At 36.0% G+C, this 14,032-nt stretch overlaps 1 protein-coding gene across 1 annotated transcript in view; it reads right to left on the bottom strand.

Moving 5' to 3' along the window:
- Nucleotides 1–10,727, bottom strand: part of LOC307102826 (sodium/hydrogen exchanger 9B1-like) — a gene marked incomplete at both ends in the record, with an annotated part of 78,393 nt that extends 67,666 nt beyond the window's left edge. Inside the window, 2 exons of the mRNA XM_079776514.1 lie at nucleotides 1,119–1,254; nucleotides 10,659–10,727. Of these exons, the coding sequence (XP_079632640.1) occupies nucleotides 1,119–1,254; nucleotides 10,659–10,727 (205 nt within the window). The remainder of the gene's footprint in view (nucleotides 1–1,118; nucleotides 1,255–10,658) is intronic.
- Nucleotides 10,728–14,032: the final 3,305 nt, after the last annotated feature.

Below are 14,032 nucleotides of genomic sequence, written 5' to 3'. Positions count from 1 at the left end.
TGCAGCCCTCAATCTCAAGGGAAAACCTTTGGTGTCCAATACATTTTTCTCTCTTCCATAGGCCCTGGCCCTATTCCTAAAAACTGCTCTATAGAAACTGCCCGCTAAATAGGGTCATGAAAACTTGCAGGTAAGACCTAAATGCAGAAACTATATTAACAAAGAAGAAGTCTAATCACTTACACTTGCAGATATTCTAGTTTAGTTTAGATTCAGGACCTTAAAAATACTAATGTTAATTAAAAAGCAACTTTTATTAATGAAAAATCAATAAAATTTGCTTTTAAAAGTTTAAAGATACAAAGCAGCAAATAAGAAATTAAAAGTTTAAAACTTCAATTGCTTATATTCGTATTTTAAAATAATTTTTGTTTTCTATAGGCTTTATATTTCTGGAGGTCAAAATCTCTTAAGTTTAATCATATGGAATATCTAGGAAAAAATCAAGAAAATCTCACACATATTTGGTGACAATGAGATACTTTAAACTGTTAGTGTGAAAGCAAGTTTTATGTAACTATTTACAGGCAACAGATGTTTTAAAAATTGCAGCCTAATGTAATAAGAACTGTAATATTGCCAGAAGTATAATGTTCCATTTTAGCTAACTTAAAAATAAATGTGGCCTGGCTGGTGTGGCTCAGTGGTTGAGTGTTGACCCATGAACCAAGAGATCTGGTTTGATTCCCACTCAGGGCATATACCTGGGTTGTGGGCTCAATCCTCATTTGGGGGTGTGCAGGAGGCAGCTGATTGATGTTTTTCTCTCATTATGTTTCTATCTCTCTATCCCTCTCCCTTAAAAAAAATAACAACATATTTAAAAAAATAAATGTGAAAAGTAGGTTTTAAATAAAAATGTTTAATCAATGCTATTTCTAATATATACAATTTAACATTAAAAATTATAAAAACATAAAAATATATATTTGTTGAGCAATTTTTTTTATAGATTCAAGGAAAAATTTTCTTTTTGTTTATATATTGACTGTAATAAAGCTGATAACCTGATCCGGGAGTACATAGATTAAACAGTGATTTTGTAGGCTTGTGGTTTAATACTATTTATCAAACACATTTCTTATTTTCTGTCCATTTACATTCCTTATTTTACATACCATTTGTAATATAGTTATTCAATCTTCCTTGTGGAGGACAAACACTTTCTGCCACCTGTGGTTTTGTTTCCTCTTTTTCTGAGAAGACGATTTCCTTAATTTCTTTATCTTCTCCAGTATTATCATCTTTGAGGAACTGAAGTAAAACAAAGAAATATTTTTAAAAATTTACTTTCCATACAAATTTATGAAGGTATGAAACCACCAAATCTCATAATTAAACTCATATTATTACTCTCAACATGGAGAATTACACACACAAAAGTCTACTCATGCTCTATATCAATATATAATATTGACATATGGGGATGTCATAGGTGTGCATTTTATTTTGCAGGGCACCTTGACTTAGCCTTTTATAGACTTCAAGCCATCATTTTCATTTGTGATTTATGTATATGAATAAGTGAGCCTATAGTGTGGATAGAGTAATTAAAAGTGTCCCTCTTCAATCTAACTCCCAAAGATTATCAAACAAAACTTTGTGGAATGAAAATACAACTAAATTGGAAATGAGGTAAAATATAATTTAACATGGATTTATTTCATTTGAAAAATTATATAACTGAAAGAAAAAGAAAAAAAGCAGATGAAGCCTTCAAAAGGTGAAGGTTCAAGCTTCTACTATTATTTATAGATAACATATTCAGTTAGTTCAGGGGTATACCTCAACCCTCCAGACTTTTAATAGTAGTTAGTCTAATTATGAAACTGCTGATTTAGGGAGAAAACAATTCATGAGAATATTGAAAAGCTTTTCCCAAGGTAAAAAACAAAATTGAAAAAATAAAAAAACAAGAGTCAAGCTAACCCTAGAACAGAGATCTTCAAATTTGCCTTACTGTCCTCATGATGTGTGTGTGTGTGTGTGTGTGTGTGTGTGTGTGTGCGCGCGCGCGCGTGCACACCGAAAACCAATTCCAGCATGTAATAATTACAAGAGTTCCATCAAAAGGTTGATGGGACTTGGGTGAACCACATATGTAGTTTACCAGTTGGAAACAGCTAAATGGCAACAAGGGTGAACCACATATGTAGTTTTTACCAGTTGGAAACAGCTAAATGGCACTTCCCCCAAACCTGAATAGGATTATTGCCTGCTGCCAGACAGCTCAGGGCATTTTATTTTATTTATTTATATTTTTAAATTTAATAAGTCTTTATTGTTCAGATTATTACAATTGTTTCTCTTTTATCCCCCCATACCTCCCCTCCACCAGGTTCCTATCCCGCCCTCTGCCCTTACCTCCCCCCCACTGTCCTCATCCCGCACCCCCCACTCCCCTTTCCCCCCAAGAATTATCAGTCCACTCCCTTTCTATGTCTCTGATTCTATTATATTCACCAGTTAATACTGTTCATCAGATTTTTTATTCCCTTGGCTTTTAGATTCACTTGTTGATAGATACGTATTTGTTGTTCATAATTTTTATCTTTATATTTTTCTTCTTCATCCTCTTCTTAAAGAATACCTTTCAGAATTTCATATAATTCTGGTTTGGTGGTGAACTCCTTTAGCTTTTTCTTATCTGTGAAGCTCTTTATCTGACCTTCAATTCTGAATGATAGCTTTGCTGGGTAATCTTGGTTGTAGTTTCCTGCTATTCATCATTTTGAATATTTCTTGCCATTCCCATCTGGCCTGCATAGTTTCTGCTGAGAAATCAGCTGACAATTGTATGGGTGCTCCCTTGTAGGTAACTAACTGTTTTTCTCTTGCTTTTAATATTCTCTCTTTGTCTTTTGCTCTTGGTATTTTAATTATGATGTGTCTTGGTGTAGTCCTCTTTGGATTCCTTTTGTTTGGGGTTCTGTGCTGTTGGGGTTTCTGGAATTGTAAGTCTATTTCCTTCACCAGGTGGGGGAAGTTTTCGGTCACTATTGCTTCAAATAGATTTTCAGTATCTTGTTCTCTCTCTTCTTCTGGTTCCCTCATAATTCTGATGTTGGTACGCTTGAAGTTGTCCCAGAGGCTTCTTACACTATCTTCAACTTTTTGGATTCTTTTTGCTTTTCTGGTTTAGTGTTTTTGCTTCTTTGTATTTCAAATCTTTGACTTGGTTCTTGCAATCCTCTAGTCTGCTTTTAAGTCTCTGTATAATAATTTTTTATTTCAGTCAGTGTATGCTTAATTTCTAGTTGATCCTTTTTTCATATCCTCGAAGGTCTCGTTAAATTTATCAGCCTTTTCTAGGAAATTCTTGAAAAACCTTACAACCGTGGCTTTGAACTCAATATCCAGTCATTTACTTTCCTCCATTTCCTTCATTTGTGGCCTGCCTCTTTGTCTCCGCATTTTGGCTGCTTCCCCGAGTTGATGGAGTGGCTTTGTGTGCTAGGTTTCCAAGTAGGGCCCAGTGGCTCAGCCTCCCCAGTTACCTGAGGTGGACACTCTTGGTGTGCCCCTTTGTGGGCTGTGTGTGCAGTCTTGTTGTAGTTAAGCCTAGATTGTTGTTAGTATCACTGGGGGGAGTTGACCTCCAGGCCAATTGGCTGTGAGGATCAGCTGTGTCTCTACTGGGAGAGCTTCTGTGCTCAGCTTGGATGGGGCAGAGTCTCAGGGCTGAGCAGACAGCCTTGGTTTCCCGTCAGCCTTGCTCTACGAGGCCCGTGCCTCAGTGTCCTGTGGCAATGGCTGCACGCACCTCTGAGAGAAGGCTGCCCTGAGTTTCGCCCGCTGCCAGACAGTCCAGTTTCTTTCCAAATGAGTCTGGGTATTCAAAGTCTCACCCATAACTGGATTTCAGTGCAGTCGGGAGGTTTTGTTTTCTTCCCGAATGATAAAGCTAGCTGCGCGCTTGCTGCCCTCCCTCTCTGCGCGCCGCGAGTAAGCCAGCTGCGTATTCAGCTGTCCGCCCTTTCCGCGTGTGCGGGTCTACCCACCTGTCCTCCACAACTCCTCTGGGTCTCAGTGTTCTTTTATCTTGCCTTCTAGTTGTAGAATTTCCACTCAGCCAGCTTTCCGGTGGTTCTGGACAATGTCCGCTCTGTCTTCCAGTTGCAGTTTTGAACTTGATGTGTGAGACAGCAGTATAGTTGTTTACCTATGCCGCCATCTTTGTTTCTCCTCAGGGCATTTTATTTGCCTCCTGTTGGCCAAACACCTGAACAGCTGTACGCTCTTCCCCAAACTGACAATGATTCTGTAAATCCTTTGAAACCTTACCCTTTGAAGTGTATATTTCCACCTTGCCTTAGGACAAGTTGTGTTTAATAAATACCATGGGGTCTTTAGGTGAGTCTTTTAGCTCCCTTTAGCTGAAGCTCCTCTGACCCCCAATGCCTTTCAAAATTATCTTTTGTCTCCGGACTCTTTAATCATCTATGCGCAGTCCCTTTCTCCAGAATGCTGAACCCTTTGTAAGGCTGGGAAAAGAACCCCGGCATTATGACACCCGAATGAGGGGCACCAACAATTATGGGGACCCAACCTGGGGCTGGACTTCAACCCTGGAAACATTAATGGAGTGCTTCTGGAGAAAGAAGGATTCACCTGAGCAAATGGTAAAGTTCACTGTGTGTAGAGCCCAGGTCAGCTTCAGAACCCTGAGGATCAGTAAGTACATGAGTGATACTTTGTGTTTCAGTCAGTTTCTTATGGGGAATAATTTGGTCAAAAGGCAAAATTATAAAGAAATTGGAATATCAAAAGGTACTTTTTTAAATCAGGCTGAAAAAAGAGTGCCGTGGTTGTCTTTAATGTGGTTTCTTGTTCAAATTAAAATCTTAATTTGTATTTTGAATCTAAAATCTGTAATAAGAAATGAAACCCCACTGCCAAAACCACCTCTGGTGTGGAGAAATTCAAATGTGGCAGGAGAGGGCAGAGCTATCCACTCTCCCGCAATGAGATTACTTCAAGTTTTGTTTAAAAATTACCGAAGAACATCTTATGATAACCAAATTTTGGCAAAGATAAGCTTGGGTGCTAGTTATTACTTTTGAAAGTGAAAAAGGAAAAAAATTTAAGATCTGTCTTTATCTATTAAGCATGAAAAGAAATGCAGCCAGATCTATTACTAAAGTTTTCCCCAAAGCAAGCAGGATGTGGGGGAAGGGAGACACGTAGAGATCCAATATGGAAGCCCACTCTCCCAGTATGCTAATTTAAAGTCTCTTTTCTTGCCATAAAAATTTATAAATATGTCTGGGATTTCTGTGCTCGTGAGGAGAGAAGCCCGCTTAAAACAAAATGCGTGCAACTGTCTAATTTTTGGACATATTAGATAGGTTTTTGGCTGAACTTGACTCTCTGCAAAAGCTACAGAAATGAAAAACCCAAGACTGTTTTTTTCTCCCTGCAAAAAGAAAGATGGTGAATTTGACCCAGGAGAAGACACAGGCTAATTCCAGGAGAGAGATTGGCATTTTGATAATAAAAAGTGGTTTTTAAAATGCTAATGAAGTGTGTTAAAACAACTTTAAGGCCTTCAAGAAAATCAGTAAATTGTTACAAAAATTTGCCAAAGAAAATGCTTTAAAATAATTATAATTGACTCTAGAATCTCAAAGAAATTGTTGAAATATAGATAAATACTGTATTAATTATAAATATCTAAGTAGCCCAGGAAGGCTGGCTATGCCCTTTGTTAATGGAGGAAAAAGACTAGTCACCCTTCCCAGGGCAGGTAGGCCAGTTTCCCACCAGTAGACATCTTTAAGGAATGTGGTAATTTGCATTTGAATGGCTACAAACTTCCTCCAAACTCGTTTGGCAGCAAAAAAAATTTTTGAAGTTTGCTCAATTATATAAATAATAAAATGAAATGTTTAGATATTTTGAAATGAAAAAATGCTAAGATATTAATCTAAATTTGCCTTATGAAAAAAATCTAGAGGACAGATTTAAAGCTATTGATTGATTATGTCTTGTGTTTTGAAATTTATTCTTAAAACTATAAAAGGTTATTAATCTAGAAATGCTAAATATTTGACTTGCCAGCTCTAAAAGTTCAAGATTCAAATTAAATTGGGAGAAAATGTAATTGTAGTAACTAAATGCCCAAAGTTTAAAAATTTATTTTGAAGAAAATAAAGTGTTGTGTTTTCTCTGATAATTAGAATTCAAAATATGTTGTTTATTGGTCTAATTAAAGAAGGATTAATTCTATGATCCCAACTGAAATTTTTAATATAAAGACCAGTTTAAATATTTTAAGATAATTATAAAAAGTATTATAATCTTTAAATCATATATATACATTTATGTATTTGATGTTTTTTTCCAATTAAATTTCAAGGCTGTAACTGAGAGATGATTTTAAGACATTTTCATGGGCCCTGAAATGTTTTCAAGAGGATATTCTCTCTTCTTAAAGGAAATATTTTTGACGTTAAACTGATCTAATATACTTGAAATTGCATGGAAAGCTTTCTCAAATAAAAATTAATAACTATATTTTACTTATAAATGTTACAAAGGTTTTTGCCTCTAAAAAGGGCAAAATGAAGTAACTAAATATTTCTTTGAATCCAACAGATGAAATTTAAAATGACAAAAAGCCCACAGCTGCCTGCATTTTAAAATAGGCTAGAGGTGGGGCAACGTTTGTGCCTTGTAAATCAGACATAAACATTTACTAAATTAGCTTTGCTTTGTTTTTCAATAAAATATACCTACTTAAATTACTTTATAAATTAGCTTTTAAAAATATAATCAAGGTATTGTATAAATTAAGTTATATGAAAAGCCAATATTTTATAAACAATTAAATTCTAATAAAGCCACCAGAAACAGCTAGTGAGATTTCTGTTTGTCTGCAACATAATTTTGACTGTCTATCTTTTAAGAATTTCAGTTTGCTCTTCTCTTGTTTATTATGAGAATAAACAAACCATCTTTTATGTCAAAGAACAGTTTAGATAGCTGCCATTTTGGACTGCCTGACTTGCCAGCCGCCATGTTGGCCACATGGCTTGCTGCTCCCCTGGGGGCTGCCATCTTGAAACAGCAAAGACCAACCCCTCCCTTTGAGTAAGCCAATGTCTTTGTAAGCAATTTGATTAAGTCTTCTAAGAAAGTTACTGAGACCTCCCATGATCCCTCTGTATTTGCAAATAAGACTAAAGGGATACTCTTTAAAAATATAATTATAAATTTAATAAAAAGGAGAAATTTTAAAATATCTTCCATTAATATTTACAGAGTAAACTAAGAAGATTGCTAAAGTATTAAATCTGACAGTAAAATAGTAGTCAACTTTACTGTAAAGATACTTGCAATATAGCTAGCTATTCGGTTGTACAAGCCAATATTAAGCAGCATTCCTGTAGGTTGCTTGGTGTAAAGAAAGACAAAGATTTTTAAATGAAACTCTCTGTAGCCTGAAACTTATTCTGGAAGAAAATAAAAAGAGAGATTTTCTTCAAACATCTGAAGAACTGTAATTGAAAGTCAATATATTTGGCCTCATAAACTGAAGTAAATAATTTGTGTTTCTGCCTCCCTGACAAAGTTTATGTTAAACTACTCAAAGACTAATTGCAAAAATTTAATGTCATTCATTGTCCATAACCTAGGACAGTGATGGGCAACCTTTTGAGCTTGGTGTGTCAAACTTCGCCAAAAAACTGAATATAACTCGGGTAGTGTGTCACTTTGAGGAAAAAACATTATTTCGCAAACGTTTCATCCTCAGGAGCAGCAAATGTTTCATCCTCGGCATGCGGCTGCCTCAGCGGCCGCGTGTCATCAAAAATGGCTACGCGTGTCAGTGCTGACACGCGTGTCATAGGTTCGCCATCACTGACCTAGGACAAGTAAAGTTAAAAAATAAACCTTATTTCAGATTTATTTAATTTGGCTAATTGAAATAAGTGAACATTCAAGAAAACTTAATTGTACTGGGCAAAAAACTTCCGAAGTATTAACTAGATTTTTTTAAATTATGGTTCATCTCACTAAAATTGCTTAACATGCAATGAATCATATTTCTGTGCAAAAAAAGTTAAAATTAAAAGTTATCAAGACTGCATTATAAAATTTCCAAAAGCCTCCTAATATTGAAATAAAAAAAGGGGGGAATAGTGGAATAATATCCTGTAAGAAATACCTTGTAAGTAAATTACATCAATAAATTTTTACTTTGAAAATTAATTTTTATTTGTAAATCTAAGAGCAAGACACCATGAAAAATCACATGGTGTCAAAATACTGTATTTTCTGGCATATAAGACGACTTTTTAACCCAGGAAAATCTTCTCAAAAGTCAGGGGTCTTATACGCCGGAAAATATGGTAACCCACCCATCATTTGGCAATAACTCACTTTAATTCTAAATTGTAAATACCGTATTTTCCGGCGAGGAATTGACAGGACTGCTCCAGTCACAGAAAAAGCAGTGGCCCCCCAGAAAAGAGGAGAAACAGTCCAGAAATGAAGATGGTGAAGACGCCTTGCCATGCTAGTAGCCAGCAGCTGTGCATCACTGTAGGTTGCCCAGGACCAAACCAGAGAGGGTTGGACCTGCATTGCCACCATTTGTCCACCATCCAGAACTGAAATATCATTGCTGACATGTACACATAAGAAACTGTTGGACACTGAAACTGGCACTCAAAGAACCGTTGGCCCAAAAAGAAACTGACTTAAGGCTAATTTCTTTAATACCTGACAGCAATTTAAAGGGACTTAATAGAACTCTGTCCTTTCCATTGAATTTAAAAATCTTAAAACATACATTCTTGTTAAACTTAAAAAAATCAAAAAGGGTGAGATGCCCAGAACCAATTCCAGCATGTAATAATTACAAGAGTTCCGTCAAAAGGTTGATGGGAATTGGTGGGCTCAACAAGGGTGAGCCACGTATGTAGTTTACCTGTTGGAAACGGCTAAACGGCACTTCCCCCAAACCTGAATAGGATTATTGCCTGATGCCAGACAGCTCAGGGCATTTTATTGCTTCCTACTAGCCAAACACCTGAACAGCTGTAGGCTATTACCCAAATTGACAATGATTCTGTAAACCCTATGAAATCTTACCCTGTGAAGTGTATATTTCCATCGTGCCTTAGGACAAATTGTGTTTAATAAATATCATGGTGTCCTTAGGTGAGTCTTTTAGCTCCCTTTAGCTGAAGCTCCTCTGACCCCCAATGCCTTTCAAAATTATCTTTCATCTCCGGCCTCTTTAATCATCTACATGCAGCCCATTTCTCCAGAATGCTGAACCCTTTATAAGGCTGGGAAAAGAACCCCGGCATGTGTGTGTGTATTGATAATACTTTGGGTCTTTGAGTGCAGGGAAGAGAGAACATCACATTGTCACAAGAAATTGTAATGAAGGCTAGAGAGCATGGGCAGAATAAGGAAAGGAAGAGGAAACATTTAATGGCTAGAGCAGTGGTTGGCAAACCGCAGCTTGCGAGCCACATGCGGCTCTTTGGCCCCTTGAGTGTTCTAACGCCACTTCTTCAAAATAGACTTGCCCAGGCTGAAAACCGACTTCTGTGCATGGGCCACGAAGTTTCAATCGTACTGTATGTGCGCGCCCGCACGTGGTATTTTGTGGAAGAGCCACACTCAAGGGGCCAAAGAGCCGCATGTGGCTTGCAAGCCGCGGTTTGCCGACCACTGGGCTAGGGGAACAGAGGCACTATAGCAGTCTAATGTAAACAAATTATGTAGCTCTTTAGGATCAAAGTTCTTTAAATCTCATCACATTAATCTGTTTGAGTTCCTGTGTAGAGATCTTTTTTAAAAAGTCTGTCACTATACAAGAGAGCCAAGATAAAGATTCAAAGGTGAATTTTGATTAGGGTAAGTAAAAGGTCATATACAGTAAAACCATATTTCTTTAAGTTTTATTATTTCAGAATTTATAACAAATTGACATAAACTAAGATGAAGTCTTTACAGCTAAAAATAATAATTTCAGTCAGTGGTGAATATTTTAAATATTTAAAAGAAGAACTTTTGGCCCTTAAGAACTATAGAAGTCTCATTTTATTTTAAAAAATAAAAGATTATAGTTCTAATATGAACAATTATTATTTAGTAAAACTAGACCAACAAACAGTCTATTGATTTATTCTATATACTTGCAAAAAGAGAACTTGGATTTCTTCAAATACAGAATATGGCAAAAGTAGATCTTCAGTTCTTTGTATGGAGAATAATATAAAATAAATAATAATATAGGAAAAAACTCTTGTGTTTCACATATTCACAACTGTAAACCTACTTTTGCCTCACCCTGTATACAGTACAACATTTTAATTAGTTGGCTTTGTCTTTACCTTTTATAGTCTAAATTATTGCGTTTTTCCTGGACATGGCAAAAAATAAGAAGCTATATACATTTCCAGTATTCCTAAAATATGCTCTCTTTAACTGCAAAATAATCTGTAGTCACCCCTTTCCATCTTTTTATTTCTTTTGCTCATTTCTTAGGACCCATTAAAACCAGCTATTTTAAAATGACCACTTCTCATATTTTAACCTAACATATAAGAAAAACCTAATAAATAAGCTTAAGAAATATATTTTAAGATCAAGTAGATTTTTATATCATGTATTACAGTATAGTTTTAAATTTTTACCTGAGAAGGTATAGATGATTGGATATTTTTATCCTCCAAATGTTCATTTTCTAGTTCTGTGGTGTCCATGCTAATATTTAAAAGAAAAAATACTTAAAAGAAAAAAACAGGACTATAATTCCATCTGAGAACAAATATAGTTAAGTGGGATTAATTTCTTAATGATTTTTTAAATCATAAAGTTGTATCATAGTCAAGTTAAATATCTTTATAGTCAAAACAGTTCTAATATTCATTTTAAAGTTATTAACCAAAGCCATGTGCATAAGTTTTTAAAAACCATTATTATACAAAAATATAATACTTCTCAATAGTTCACAATGCTGGGCGTATCTTAAAAGCATACACTAGAAAACGTAGCTCTTTATTTCATGCTTGACATCATTACCACCGTGGATTTACCCTATCTTCAGGCACACTCCTGCCTAAGAGATTTCAAGACAATTTATTTTATTTTACTTTTTATTGTATTACATATAGTAGTACATATTATCTCCTTTTTTTCCCTCCATTGATCTTCCCTCAGCCTCCCCTACCCGCTGTCCCATGCCCTCATCTCCCCCCGCCCCAGTGTCTTGTGTCCATTGGTTGTGCTTATATGCATGCATACAAGTCCTTTGGTTGATCTCTTTCCACTCCTCACCAACATTCCCCAGCCTTCCCGCTGTAACAGCCTGTTCGGTGCTTTACTGCCTCTGTATCTATCTTTTTGTTCACCCGGTTATAATGTTCTTTATTTTCCATAAATGAGTGAGATCGTGTGGTATTTTTCTTTCATTGCCTGGCTTATTTCACTTAACATAATGCTCTCCAGGCCCATCCATGCTGCTGCAAATGGTAAGAATTCCTTCTTTTTTAAAATAGCAGTGTAGTATTCCATCGTGTAGATATACCATAGTTTTCTAATACACTCATCTGCTGATGGGCATTTAGGCTGTTTCCAGATCTTAGCTATGGTGAATTGTTCTGCTATAAACACAGGGGTGCATATATCCTTTCTGATTGGTGTTTCTAGTTTCTTGGGATATATTCCCTAGAAGTGGGATCACTGGGTCAAATGGGAGTTCCATTTTTAGTTTTTTGAGGAAACGCCATACTGTTCTCCACAGTGGCTGTACCAGTTTGCATTCCCACCAGCAGTGCACAAGGGTTCCTTTTTCTCTGCATCCTGGCCAACACTTGTTGTTTGTTGATTTGTTGATGATAGCCATTCTGACAGGTGTGAGATGGTACCACATTGTTTTGATTTGCATCTCTTGGATAATTAGTGACTTTGAGCATGTTTTCATATGTCTCTTGGCCTTCCGTCTGTCTTCTTTTGAAAAGATTCTATTTAAATCCGTTGCCCATCTTTTTTATTGGATCATTTATCTTCCTTTTATTAAGTTGTATAAGCTCCCTGTAGATGTTGGAGATTAAACCTTTATTAGTGATAACATTTGCAAATATGTTCTCCCATACATTGGGCTTTCTTGTTGTTTTGTTGATAGTTTCTTTTGCTGTGCAAACGCTTTTTATTTTGATGTAGTCCCATTTGTTTATTTTCTCTTTAGTTTCCATTGCCCTAGGAGTGGTATTGGTGAAGAAATTGCTTCAGCATATGTCTGAGATTTCTCTGCCTGTGGATTCCGCTAGTATTTTTAAGGTTTCCTGTCTTATGTTTAAGTCCTTTATCCATTTTGAGTTTATTTTGTGTATGGTGTAAGTTGGTGGTCTAATTTTATTTTATTGTATGTATCTGTCCAATTTTCCCAACACCATTTATTGAAGAGACTGTCTTGACTCCATTGTTTGTTCATGCCTCCTTTGACAAATATTAATTGAGCATAGTGTTTTGGGTCATTTTCTGGGTTCTATATTCTATTCCATTGATCTATATGTCTGTTCTTGTGACAGTACCAGGCTGTTTTGAGAACAGTGGTTTTGTAATATAGACTGACATCTGGTATTGAGATCCCACCTACTTGGTTCTTCTTTCTCAGTATTGCTGCATCTATTCGGGGTCTTTTTTTATTCCATATGAATTTTTGGAGAGTTTTTTCTAGGTCTGTGAAATATGCCATTTGGTATTTTAATGGGGAGTACATTGAAGCTATAGATTGCTTTGGGTAGTATAGACATTTTAATGATGTTGATTCTACCAAACCAAGAATACAGTATGTTCTTCCATCTGTTTATGTCTTCCTCTATCTCTTTTTTCAATGTTTTTTAGTTTTCCGAGTATAGGTCTTTTAACTCCTTAGTTAAGTTTATTCCTAGGTATCTTAATTGTTTTGGTGCAATGGTAAATGGGATTGCTTTTTTAGTCTATCTTTCTGTAAGTTCACTATTGGTGTATAGAAATGCCATAGATTTCTTGGCGTTAATTTCATATCCTGCTACATTGCCGAATTCATTTATTAAGTCTAATAGTTTTTTGATGAAGTCTTTCAGGTATTTTATGTACAATATCATGTCATCTGCAAATAAGGACAGCTTTACTTCTTCTTTTCTAATTTGGATGCCTTTTATTTCTTCTTCTTGTCTAACTGCAATGGCTAATACTTCTAGTACAGGAGTGGTGAGAGTGGGCATCCTTGTCTTGTTACTGTTCTTAGGGGAAATGGTTTCAGTTTTTGCCTATTGAGTATGATGTTGGCTGTGGGTTTATCATATATGGCTTTTATGATGTTGAGGTATGATCCTTCTATTCCCACCTTGCTGAGAGTCTTTTATCAAGAAAGGGTTTTGGATTTTGTCAAATGCTTTTTCTGCATCAATTGATATGACTATGTGATTTTTTTATCTCTCAATTTGTTTATGTGATGTATCATGTTTATTGATTTGCGGATATTGTACCATCCTTGCATCCCTGGGATATATCCTACTTGGTCATGGTGTATGATCTTTCTGATGTCTTGCTGGATCCAATTTGCTAGAATTTTGTTGAGGATTTTGGCATTTATGTTAATGAGGGATATTGGCCTGTAATTCTCTTTCATTATGTTGTCTTTATCTGGTTTTGGTATTAGGGTGATGCTGGCTTCATAGAAGGAGCTTGGAAGTTTTCCATCCTTTTGAATTTTTTGGAATAGTCTGAGGAGGATAGGTTTTAGTTCTTCCTTGAATGTTTGGTAAAACTCCCCTGTGAAGCCGTCTGGCCCTGGGCTTTTGTTTGCTGGAAGCTTTTTGATGACTGCTTCAATTTATTCCATAGTTATTGGCCTATTGCAGTGATGGGCAACCTTTTGAGCTTGGTGTGTCAAACTTCACCAAAAAACTGAGCATAACTCAGGTAGTGTGTCACTTTGAGGAAAAAACTAGCTCCAAGACTCTAGTCGCAAATGTTTCATCCTCAGGAGCAGCAAATGTTTCATCCTCGGCATGCAGCTGCG

Source organism: Cnephaeus nilssonii, assembly GCF_951640355.1.
Source record: "Cnephaeus nilssonii genome assembly, chromosome: 1".
Lineage (NCBI taxonomy): Eukaryota > Metazoa > Chordata > Mammalia > Chiroptera > Vespertilionidae > Cnephaeus > Cnephaeus nilssonii.
This window is presented reverse-complemented; position numbering and strand designations above follow the sequence as displayed.